General features: G+C 40.6%; 1 protein-coding gene across 5 annotated transcripts in view; it reads right to left on the minus strand.

Moving 5' to 3' along the window:
* Window positions 1-12,946, minus strand: part of mei1 (meiotic double-stranded break formation protein 1) — a 59,044-nt gene that overhangs the window by 32,802 nt on the left and 13,296 nt on the right. For 3 of the 5 annotated variants that reach the window (XM_030736583.1, XM_030736582.1, XM_030736586.1), the window contains 9 exons: window positions 12,412-12,531; window positions 11,087-11,186; window positions 8,395-8,529; window positions 7,935-8,049; window positions 7,259-7,350; window positions 5,576-5,723; window positions 5,064-5,175; window positions 2,095-2,155; window positions 1,249-1,346 (listed from right to left, as the gene is read on the minus strand). In XM_030736583.1, the coding sequence (XP_030592443.1) occupies window positions 1,249-1,346; window positions 2,095-2,155; window positions 5,064-5,175; window positions 5,576-5,723; window positions 7,259-7,350; window positions 7,935-8,049; window positions 8,395-8,529; window positions 11,087-11,186; window positions 12,412-12,531 (981 nt within the window). The remainder of the gene's footprint in view (window positions 1-1,248; window positions 1,347-2,094; window positions 2,156-5,063; window positions 5,176-5,575; window positions 5,724-7,258; window positions 7,351-7,934; window positions 8,050-8,394; window positions 8,530-11,086; window positions 11,187-12,411; window positions 12,532-12,946) is intronic. The other 2 variants (XM_030736584.1, XM_030736585.1) reach the window with 2 other exon arrangements.

Here is a 12,946-nt window from a genome sequence, read left to right on the forward strand (position 1 = left end):
AAAAAGGACTTTTTGAACAAGAAAAACATACACTATAAAATGTGATAGGAAAATTCAAGATGAGAGGAAAGAAAAATGAGGGAAAGCAAGAGGCTGAAAATGAAATGGAACCAGATAAGGATGATAAAAGGGAGGAAGATGGTGACAGGCAGAAAAAGAAACAAACAGGACTCTAGCTCTGCCAAACTCATTATTCACCATCACAAACACACACACACACACACACACACACACACACACACACACACACACACACACACACACACACACACACACACACAGAGCTACACACTTACTTGCTCATACAACTCTTACATCTCATTACCTCAAAGAAATATTTTACTCCACTCTGTTGTCAGTGTCACACAGACACATCTCCCAGGGACAACTGCAGTTACCAATGAGATGCTTTTTATTTTAAGGGATGCTACAGTGAAAAGCGATAAGGAAGCGGATGAAGCTTTAGCATTTGCATGCTTACCTGCAGTTACTTTCAGTTACTTCTGTCTAACACAATTAGAAGCAAAGAGCCTTTGGAACTGGAAACGTTATCTGTGGCGTCATATAGCGCACTGGCATTTAAGAGGCTTAGCATAAGCTCTTTCGCATAGGAAATTCAATTCAAAGTCATTTAACACAATCAACATGTTTATAGTACACATACCTGGTTCCCTTCCTTTCATTCTATACAGAAGCTACAGCTCTTGTTAGTCAACTTGCAAACACTTTTTTTAAGTGCTATCATAAGCTTGCCTGTTGACTGTCAGCCAAGCTGGCTTTGAGATCCTCCTTAAGAACAGAGTTAACTCAAAAGAACAGGTGAGTCAGATGGAAATGAGAATCTAGCTCATGTTTTTGATGTTTAAAGTCAACATAAAGAGGAAAGGGAGAGAGAGCGCGAGGCTGAGTGGGTGAGAAAGCAAGCATGGCAGTGGTTTTGGAAAAATAATGTAATGTCTGATTCAATGAGGAAGCACCTGCTGAATATAATATGAAGTTCATACTGAATATGAACTATATAAACATGTATCTCTTTAATACAGACAGGCATATGTTTTAAAAACCTCGTTTACACGTTAAGCGGTGTTTTGGTGACACTGACCTAGCCTACTCTGAAAAACTGCAATGACAGTTCAGTACTTCAACAGTCTCACAAAACCGGTAGCATGACATCACTGCTCGAAAGCTGTGTTTACTGCGGCTGCATGTTTCTCTGTGTGTGCTGCAAATGTACACTTATTTGCATACCGTGCTGGTGGGAGTCAGAAGGAGGGTCTGTCTGGGAAAGCAGACACATACTGAGTTTCTGCAGAAAACCACAGCAAGATGCATTCAGATTCGGGTTCCTGAAAGAATCAATGAGAGGTAGAAATGCAAAGGAGATGCACAGAAAATACCCATGAACTCAAAATAACAACAAAGGGTGAAAGAGGGCACCAGTGACAAACAGAGAACACATGCCACACAATGCACGGTCAATACAGCTAAAAGCAAACTGAAAAACCGAGGACAGGATGTGCCTTGACTAATTCAAATATGAAATGCACGCAATGTTTAGTTTCATTACAGCTCACAGCTGGGGTGGGCTGGGGTTCTAAGCCTATAAAGCAACCCACATTCATGACCACACTAGTATACGCACACAAAAACAGGTATACTCTAACACATATACTCAAAAAAAGTGCATATGCTTACATATGAAAAACAAAGCACACACAATGCAAAAGCACACTGTGGACTTTGAAGGTGCAGATCCATCGTGTAGAGACAGACACACTGCTGAAAAGACTGGCTTATTGGGGAAAAAAAAGTAGACTGACTCAAAAATGACAGATGCCTCAGTCAGTGTTATCTGTCTCACTGCTAAATGTGCTTCGACAGAGAATGATAATAAGAACTCAGCTCACCGAGCCACCATAGTTGAATACACACAGTGTACAGAAACACACACACACACACACTGCTGCAGTTTTAATTGCTGTGTGTGTGTGTGTGTGTGTGTGTGTGTGTGTGTGTGTGTGTGTGTGTGTGTGTGTGTGTGTGTGTGTGTGTGTGTGTGCGTGTGTGTCCTCAGGTTATCCTCTTACAATGTACCTGTTTCCTGCACAGAGGAGGCCTTTGTGTTCCACAGCCAGTCTGTAGAAACCAGAGGATGCTGGAGGGGAAGAGGAGGTGAAGAGCAGAATAAATAAACTATGAAAGAGTGAGAAATGAGGAAGAAGATGAGGATGATAGCAAAAACACTACTTATATAATGCTTTTACAACAAATAGTGAGGTACATCAAAGGCAGGAACAAAACATGGCAGTTAGTATAAAAACACACAAAAAAAGGAACTGAAATGGTCTCAGCAGAAAGCGCAGCCTTTAATCTTCAGTCTAATTCGAAGGAAAACAACAACCCAAAGCTCTGTGTCATAATGATGAGTTTAACAATTAGTTTAAACAACGAGAAAAGAGAAGAGCAACAGCAGCTCATTCTCATTTTCAGGTTGTCAAATAATGCTTTTATTTTTTTCAAAACCTCTGGCATGTCACATTTATAGTCATGTGAAAAAGAAAGTTGAAAAAAAAAGCCCAAGAGTTGCATCCCAGACTCCACAGGCCTCAGTTAACATAGTAAATATTAAAGTTCATGACAGTAAAATTAGAAAAAGACTGAAGAAGAATAACTTCTTCTTTGGGTTGCCAGGAGAAAGCCAAATCACAGAAAGGGTTTGCAAAGATGCATCTGAACAAAGCAATAAATAAACAGGACTTCTGCTACAACATCCTTTAGACAGACAAGACCAAAGTGGAGATGTTTGGCCATATAGCACACATATCCTCATATAAGAACATAACATTTAAGCTCAAACACCTCACACCACCCGTCAAGCACGGTGGTAGAGGTGTGATGATTTGGGCTTGTTTTGCAGCCACAGGACCTGAGAGCACCCTGCAGTCATTGAGTCAACAATGAATTCTTCTGTATACCAAAGTATCCTAGAGTCAAAACTGAAGCCATCTGTTTGACTAAAGCTTGGCCTAAAGTGGGTCATGCAACTGGACAACGATCCCAAAAACAGCAGCAAATCTAGAACAGAATGGCTGAAAACAAAAGAATGAAGGTGCTGCAAAGCGCTGTGCGTAAATGAATGAAACTTCGATGAACTTAAGTGACATTCTAAAGAGGAGTGGGCCACAATTCCTCCACAATGATATAACCTGAAGAAACATTTTCTTCCAGTTTTTGCTGCTATAGGTGATTCTACAAGCGACTGAACCCCAGGGTGTACTTACAGGTCTGCACATAACGTCACTCTGAAATTATAATTTTTCAACATACAGGATCACTGCTTTTTTTTTCACCCACACACACAATGTTCTCTAAACCCTGCCTAAGTAGTTTTCAGTGCCTAAACAAAAGAAGTGAGTGACAGTGAGTGAAAATGAAGGGAATGAGTGAATTAAAAAAAAGTAAAACAAAGTGTGAAACACTTTCAACTTTCTAATGCAGACACTGCAGGTCTCTATTTCCCAGTGGTCTGTGTAGCCACACAGGCGAGCCAAAGAGCACTAACCAAATGACACCTCATGTGAAACATTTAGACACAAGCTGGTTCTAAAAGAAAATGTGCTGGAAAAAGACAGGTGCCATCAGTTCATGGTCCTCAAACCTTTGTATTTTAATCTGAAATCAGTTTCTAAGCAACACAAAGTAATTTCTAAATATAATTTAATGAATCACTGAAAAAAAGTGTAATTTGCCTTCAGTAAAGGGAATGAGAAAGTTCTATGTGAGGTAAAAGGCTATACTGGAAAGCTGTACTTAATTTCTTGGCCATTGCAGTGCTCCAGTAAGGGAACACACCTCAGACTTATTAGTGAGAATTGAGTCCCCTAAGAGGACTAAATTGTTTTCTTCTTTGTACATGTGGTTCTATGCCACATCTGCAAGAAACAGTTCTGCTCTGATAATCGCTTGCAGGATAAATACCAAGCTCAGGTTTGATTTTAATACCACCGCATTGGCTTGTCTGGACGCCAGAGGCAACAAGTTTCCTGTCAATTATTGAGTCTCATCATGTTGGCAGCCAATTTTGAAGAGTTTTCCTGCCATAGTGATATCAAATTTAATTAAGGCATTTAGCCTCACTCTTGACAAACACAGAATAAACTGTTGATATTGGTGTTTCTGGCATCAAACGGCACAAAAGGCAGATTTTCATTTTGTAAACATTAGCTAACCACATCAAAGGTTCAGTGGCTCAGCACAGAACACAATATGTTGATGATGATGAAATGAGCTTAATTTTGTTTTATATGATTAGCTGGGGATAAAGCTTTATGATGAAGCTGCTTCTGTTTCTGCTTATTTCATTTAGTAAGACATTTAAGACTTTAAACAACATTTAATCAAAGTGCTTCATCGTCCAACTTGGATTTAACAAACAGGCCTATTTAGAAATATGTTTGGTTTGTGTTGTGTATCCCTGTGAAGATCAGACACACAGAAGCCTCCAGACTCATGGTGGTGCGGGCTGGCTATATGTTTCTAGCAATACCACCACTGATATCTGCAGAGCAGATGATAACAAGACTCAAAGGAGCGGCTAATTTAAAAGTAAGAACTGTGAGGGCTGTACAAGCCATTTTAGCTACTGATATCATGAATCTCACTGCACTGTAAGTGAGGTCCATCAGCCTCCAGACAAACAAATATGGTATTTATATTGCAGTGTATTTAGTGACACCATGCCATGGCATGAAAAATAGGTGTGTTTTCCCACTGCACTATAAAGCTATAAACTGTATGTAAAAGATGGCTGTAGCCACCGTGACGTCATCCACTGGTTTGTGAAAGACCATTTTTGAAGCTCTGAACTGATGGTGTGTTTTTTTAAACAGGATGTGATGAGCAAGGGGTAACAGTACAGTATTTTGTGATTTAATTTGTGAATTTGTTAAGACTTTTTCCTATATATCTATATACTTCTTATTCATGACTGTTCACCATCACGGACAAAATGAATGATACTGTGTGCTACACCTACTGCTGTTTTACGTTCATTCACAACTCACCTAGTTTATTTGCAAAGGCGGGCATGAGAGATGGAAGCAGGGTGAACTGGGAAGACAGGATAGAGTAGAAGTTCTGCAGTATGAGGGCGTTGGGTTCGCACTCACACATCCTCTACACACACAGGAATTTACAGACAAAAACAAACCACAAACTGTAAACAATTTTTTTCTTGTGTGATTGATTTTTTTAGCCTGAAGAGAACCAACGAAATATAAAAACAATTACGGGCACTACAGCAAAGGCACTGATCGATAGGCACGCGTGTCCATGTGTACACAAAACTAATACAGACAGAGGCTGTGTGGCTGTGCTTATTAATATAGTCATTTAGAGGAACCGCCAGACGGTGCATTATAATCAGTGTGACCTATTTCTCAGAAAACAGGAGCCAGCAATTGATCATTTCCTCAAGTGTTTGGTTATGACTATAAAAGAGGGACACAGGGTTAAGATGAGAAGATAATTAATATACATCTGTATGTGTATGTGTATGATGGTTTTCATCTCTCACTATAACAGTGGGTATCCAGACAGCATCACAGCAGCGGAGCAGGCATTGACACAGAGACTCCAGAGAGTCCTGAGCACCGCTGTGTTTGTATGGAGCTGTGAATGCGTTCTCCTTCAAAACAGGCTCTGATGCACACTCCTCAGCCAACCTTGGACAGATATCAAACACACAATAACTCACTTATAAAAAAATACAAAGAGACAGATACTAAACATATCTGTAAACACTTCTACCAAGGATTTCATTAAGCTCTTCCATCTGCAGTTTAACAGAAAAGATTTAATTCAATGGCTCCTACTATAGTCACCAAATAGCTATTGATTCAGTTCTATAGTTCAATTGTTTTTCAAATAGCACATTTTTTTCATCTACAATTTATGTGTTCACTCGTCTGGCTTCACACACATATGAACTTGAGTGACATCCCATTCTTAATCCACAGAGTTTAATATTATGTCAGCCCACCGTTTGCAGCTATAACAGCTTCAACTCTACTGGAAAGGCTTTCCAGAAGGTTTAGGAGTGTTTATGGGAATTTTTGATCATTCTTCCAGAAGCACATTTGTGAGGTCAGGCACTGATGTTGGATGAGAAGGTCTGGCTCACAGTCTCCGCTCTAATTCATCCCAAAGATGTTCTATCAGGTGGAGGTCAGGACTCTGTGCAGGCCAGTCAAGTTCTTCCACACCAAACTCACTCATCCATGTCTTTAAGGTCCTCACTTTGTGCACTGGTGTGCAGTCATGTTGGAACAGGAAGGGGCCATCCCTAAGCTGTTCCCACAAAGTTGGAAGCATGAAATTGTCCAAAATGTCTTGGTATGCTGAAACATTAAGAGTTCCTTTCACTGGAACTAAGGAACCGAGTCCAACTCCTGAAAAACAACCCCACACCATAATCCCCCCTCCACCAAACTTTACACTTGGCTCAATGCAGCCTGGCAACCACCAAACCCAGACTCATTCATCAGATTGCCAGACAATGAAGTGTGATTCATCACTTTAGAACACTTTAGTCTCCACTGTTCTATAGTCCAGTGGCGGCATGCTTTACCCCACTGCATCCAACACTTTGACACTTAGCTTGGTGATGTAAGGCTTGGAGGCAGCTGCTCGGCCATGGAAAACCATATAATGAAGCTCTCTACGTGCTGTTCTTGAGTTAATCTGAAGGCCACATACAGTAGCGACTGACTCTGCAGAAAGTTGCCGACCTCTGCGCACTATGTGCCTCAGCCTGACCCCCCCTCCCCCCCCTCTATGATTATATATGGTCTACCACTTAATGGCTGAGTTGCTGTCGTTCCCAATCGCTTCCACTTTATTATAATACCACTAACAGCTGACTGTGGAATAGTGAAGAAAACTGACAACTGGACTTGTTGCACAGGTAGCATCCTATCTCGGTACCACAGTCGCTCCTGAGAGCGACCCATTCTTTCACAAATGTTTGTCGAAGCAGTCTGCATGCCTAGGTGCTTGGTTTATACACCTGTGGCCATGGAAGTGATTGGAACACCTGAATTCAATTATCTGGATGAGTGAGTGAATACCTTTGGCAATATAGTGTATATACGTAAACAAATCTGTGAGAAATATTGGAAGAACCTCATAAAACTGAACACTTAATGAGTGTGTTTATTTAGTGTCTCCATGACTATCATTGACTTAACAACGTTCTGACCTGCAGGCAGTGTGAAAACAGACCAGGGCCTGGAGGAGAAATCTTTCAGACCTCAAAGCCTGGCTGATGGGATCTGACCTCTTCAATCTCCCCTGAAAATTAATGCAGGGAGATGTTAAAAAGGGAGGGCAGAAAAGAGAGATGAAGTGATGCAAAATTCAGGAAATCCAACCACATCAAATAGAAAATCCTCATCTTTGATAAGTTCTATTTAAAACAATGGAACTTCTTCATAATGATAGACAGATAAAAGCCCACTGCTGTACAAGAATTGCCCACCTACTCTTGTGGTCTTTACTTTTAATGTTTAAGCTGAAAGCATGCAAACTTATTCATGATCACATTAACTGTCATTGTTACAAAACTGATTCGATGCTTTGAAAAAAAAAAAAAAAAACAGCAATGACAGACCAAACTAAAAAAAAAAAACAACAACAGGAAAGCACCGATCAAACTATCAATCAAATGTCACATATGACCAGACAGCATCAAAAACAGCTATGTGTGTGTCAGTGTCACTTCTAAAAGGCACTGATATCCACAGGGGGGTGACCACTCACTGTAAAAGGTAGCACAGATTGACAGCGCAGACAGTTCTATTTCCAATCATGTATTTTAGCATCCTGTGACTTTAGTTTTATACTTGCAGATAAAAAAAAATGTCCAACAAACTCACAGAGATTCGCCGATCAGCAGGGGAGGGCAGAGTTAACTCAGAGAATCTGCTGGTGATGGCCTCTATCAAATCGATTATTGCCTTGTACTGGACTGGTCTGGACTGGTGGTCAGGTCTGAAGAATTCAAATACAAAGGAAACACTTGATATTATCAGTGTTGGAGAGGGAGGACGAAGAGCATACTGTGGATATCAATTAGTTGTGTGGGTATGTCACACTGTGTTGGTGTACATGTATTTTGTCAGAGTGTTTACTGTGTGCATACAGGTCTTGAGCAATGTATCTGCTTGTTTTGTCACTCTATCACTAAGAGATCAGAACAGACTATACCAAGAAAAAGCTTTAAAAAGACTCAAAAAGGTCGCCTCTTTCCTCAGGATATAGTTGCCCTTATATATAACTGCCCTTTGGCACTATGTGACTCATCTACCTATCTACAGTATACATGTTTGTGTATACCTGAACAAGGCAGAGGCAGTGCTGGCTGCCTGTGTGGCTACCAGCAAGCAGGAGGAGGAGACTCCAGCAACCAGGGCCTCTGAAACGGCCACAAACCCTGGGGCACTGGGGAACAGGCGCACGCTTGCAGGTTGTCTGTACATGCACAAAAACACACATGTAAAGCACTACCACAAAACCCACAAATATAACAGAGTGTGCTTATTGAAGCAAATAATGTAAAAGTAAGACATTTAAAAATGATACAAAACTCAGAGAACTGAGGTAAAAGCAGGGGGAAAAAAAAGATCAGGAATTTTTCGCTGATAGGAAAATTTTGACATGAAAGTCAATAAGAAGCTAGAAGCTGAAAAAGCTGACAGCTATTTTTTTTTTTTTTTTTTTTGCCTGACCTTATCTATAATTCTTTGTCCTGCTGTGCCAATACCAGCAGTGACTGTTTGCTGAGTCGCGATGAACGCACCTTCCCTCGGCCTCGCTCACTTACACACCAACTGTTATTTTCTTTCTTTAAGGGCAGGCACGCATAATAAACAAATACTGCTGACCTATTGACATCAGATAGATCACCAGAGTACGTCTCCAAGCTGCAGCATCACAGCTGTGCATGAGCTCGCTGTTGCCACAACAGCAGGTAAAAAGAACATCCTAAATAACACACCGAAGAGCACACAAACACACAAAATGGTAATCAGCTGCTTACACCGCCAATCATGAAAAGCGCCACAAACATAAAAAAGCACAAACAAGCTGTGCAAATAGCCAAATTACATAAAACTCCACCTTTCACTCTCTCTTTCTTTTTCACATAAGTTTGTACTGGTACCCTCTGCACAATTTTTGGAGAATTATGAGGGGATATTTTGCACAGTTTTACTTTCTCAATAGCAAACAGCAGGAATTAGCCTGTTTCAGATGTGTTTGCTGTTATTATATCAAATTTTCATTTAAAACATTAATTTTTAAATATCACAATTTTTGTGGCACCCCCACCCCCCCACCCCGCATCATTTAAGCAAGGTAGCTGCGTGACTGAATCATGCAGGAGGCAGCACACACACTCGCAGTGAATGCACTGAGACAGCAGGCACTATATTCAAATCTAATTAAAGTTCCCAACTGTGCTATTAGCTGTATTATCTGCACACCGGCACAATATGAAATTAAACTAACTTTGTATTGGGGGGGCTAGCAGGTTGAAAGCAGGCTAATGCCCAATTTAACTGTGTTGGAGATTTGCACCACTGCTGGGTGTTGTCTAAAAAAGTTCAATGCTGCAAAGCATGTGCGATGGCCAACCCAAGCCCTGAGCTTAATAATTAATGAGTCTTGTCCAGTGACTGTATATAAATATATATAATTTATACCTTTACCATCACAATTCTGTAACTCTAACTCTTACCCATTACATTAACTTAAACCTCATTCTCTCAAAACTCGAACTGCTCCTCATAAAAATATGTATACAAGTATCCACCCAGACACCACACACACACACACACACACACACACACACACACACACACACACACACACACACACACACACACACACACACACACACACACTTCAGCTTGTTCAGCACTTTAAGAGCTCTGGCCGTGCTACTTTTTACAGTTCCACTCAGCGTAAAGGACAAATTTCCCCCCTAAGATTATAAAATCTCTTATCCCCTGTATCATTGCCATGTGACGGGGGAACGTTCCATTAAAATTATGTCAACACTGCAGAAACAGGACGCTGTTTTACTGGCTTGGGATATATTTCCATCTTTGAGACAGCAGACAGTTAATTCAAATCTAATTAAACTTGTCACTGCACCATATTTAACATGTTTTACAGGGGGTAGCTTCTCCTTGTCGGAGCAGCTGGAGCTGTACACGATGTTTAGTAAATGAGCCAACGTGTGGTGGAGTAAAACATCTTCAGCATAATTGGCTGTGTGGTTTGGATGAAATGACATACTGTACATAAGCTTCACAACCGCAACGCACAGCAAACAGGCAGGTGTGCTGATGGTTGTATAATGATGGAATAACTTCTAAAATGCAGCAAGATACAATCACAAATAACATTTTTATATTTAGCTGTATGAATAACTGACACATTTTAATGGTTTAACAAACATTTGAATACTGATATGTGGCTTCCAGCATAAATCTGTAGTCACTTGGCAAATCAGAAGCATATCTTTGGAGGGAGCCATACTGTAAAACGTTTCTCTATTATGATGATCTTTTAAATATTAATCTACTTCCTTTGGGGTCCTGGTGATTTTCCTGGGTAACCAATTAAGCAGCTCTAGCTTTCGGGAAATTGTAGATAAACCATCATTTTTTTCTCCTTCTTGCAGCTGTGTCTGCCTTCCTGTCACAGTACTGCTCTCTGTTGTCTATGTGTTAATATTTTATGGTATTTTCAGTGTCTAAGCAATAATTTTGACACTGGGACATCAATAAACACATTTCTTCTTTTTCAGCTCTTTCCTTATTTGCAAGGGGTTCTCGTAGCAGATGAATCTGCATTTTTGATGTGGACAGCTTTTTATGCAAATGCCTTTTCTGAGGCACCCCTCCCAGGGATTTTCTTGGCCTCCTGTTCTCAAACCAGTGGCAAATGTTTTAACTACAACACCATAAAGTCACTACATCAATAAATACACTAATTGAAAAAAAATTCACATCCATCTCACCTTTCCAGTATTTCTCTGAGGAGCAGCAAACCTTGTTTTGGCACTTCTAGGTTGGTCAGCTGCAAAGACTCCTTCAGACTGCGCACCAGGTACTCCATACCTACCACGCACCACAAACATGCTCACTGCTTCAAAGAAATACTCAAATTCACAAATGAGTAGACACACAAACACCCCCCCCCCCCCCACACACACACACAAAAACAAAACACTTTCTAACCTTGCTCAGTGCCAAAGTTCTTTAAAGTCTTTGAGAGCCTTCGACACTACAGGCAAGTTCGCATATTAAAATGAGTGACAAGCCCATAAATGTATTACAAAGGATGCATACACAACAGCACTCGCAGCCTTGCATGTTAAACAAACAGTGGCAGTGGTACAGCTTTCTAATTTACTGCTACACAGAGTCTGCTGTATAAAGCCTGTGTTCCTACTGACCTAGAGCAAGAACCTAACAGCAACAAGGAGTGGTTAGAGCAGATATCCTGTGTACTGGTAAATTAAGTCTGCATAGCAAGTGTTTCTCAAAACTATTTCTCTGGGGTGGTGTTGAAGTGCCGCAATTACTGTGGGGCCTCACATGCATAATCCATTGTAATGGCACACATCAAAGGCATAAAAACACACTCAGACACATACACACACAGTGACACATACACATCTGTGCGTCTGAACAATGCTAAGCCACACAATATTGTGACATTTTCTCCCAATCAGCAATTACTGCTCGCTTCTGTTACCATTTTCCTGATATTTGGCCATTTTGGCTGATTCTGTTACATTACAAAAGCTCCAGCTGTCTAGATGAAATAACACAGAATACAGTAGCAAATTCTGTTGGTCTAATTTCAGTTTTAACGTGACTGTGATGCTCGGAGCAGATGCAAATGTCGAGAAACTTCCACTTTGGAGGGTTTATTAAAATTTCCAGTCGCTGTTGGAAAAATTACCCAGTGCAGCGTCATTCCATGTAAGCTGTCAAGAACCTGTCTTTCCATCAATTATCCAGCAGCAGCTATTTTCAGATATGTTAACTGATATACAATGAAACTCAGAGCTGGAGACAAAAACAGGCATGGCATCATCATTATTCACTCAGGAATGTTTTCTGATCTGCCGTCCCAGCTCTCTCACTCAGAGATTTTAAAGACGAATGTCATGACAGCTACACAAAAGCAAAGCCAAAACATTTCAGATATGAACACTGCCATTTTGCCTTGTTTATACATTCGCAACTGGAGCCTCCACAGTAGTGACACATCTTGGCTTTCCATTTGAACAGTGAGATAAAAAAGTGGTAATGCTTCTACAGGCCGCGTTCTCACCGTAAGCGGAGTGACACTGGGAGAAAAAGAGCGGCTCCTCAGTTAGTAACAGCAAGCAGCTGTAGGCAGACCACAGCAGCACCTCATTGCTACTACAGGCCAGACGGTCAAACAGAAACACTTTGAAAACAGTGACAAAAAGAGAACTTGTTAAGATGCTAAACAGTTAGAAGAACAAGAGAGGACAGGAGAGAATTAACACTCTGTGTCACCACAATACAAGTTCAAAAGTAGGGCAGTGTTTTTTCCACATTAAAGGGGACCTGTTATGCTTGCTCCCAGCTCCATATTTTAATTCTTGGACTGTACTAGAGTAGCTTCACCTTATTCACAGTTCATACTAATCTTTATTTAGCTTATAATGGGCCTTGGTACAGCCTGTTAGTACATCTGCTGCCTCATAAGAAATTTGCGGCAAGCGAGAGATACAAGCCACATCACTAAAGTGTTAAATATATAACGATTAAATGATAATAATAATGACAGACAAGCAGCATAGGAAATCCAAAGTGACAGATAACACAATAACAGGAGT

Source organism: Archocentrus centrarchus, chromosome 8, assembly GCF_007364275.1.
Source record: "Archocentrus centrarchus isolate MPI-CPG fArcCen1 chromosome 8, fArcCen1, whole genome shotgun sequence".
Taxonomy (NCBI): Eukaryota; Metazoa; Chordata; class Actinopteri; order Cichliformes; family Cichlidae; genus Archocentrus; species Archocentrus centrarchus.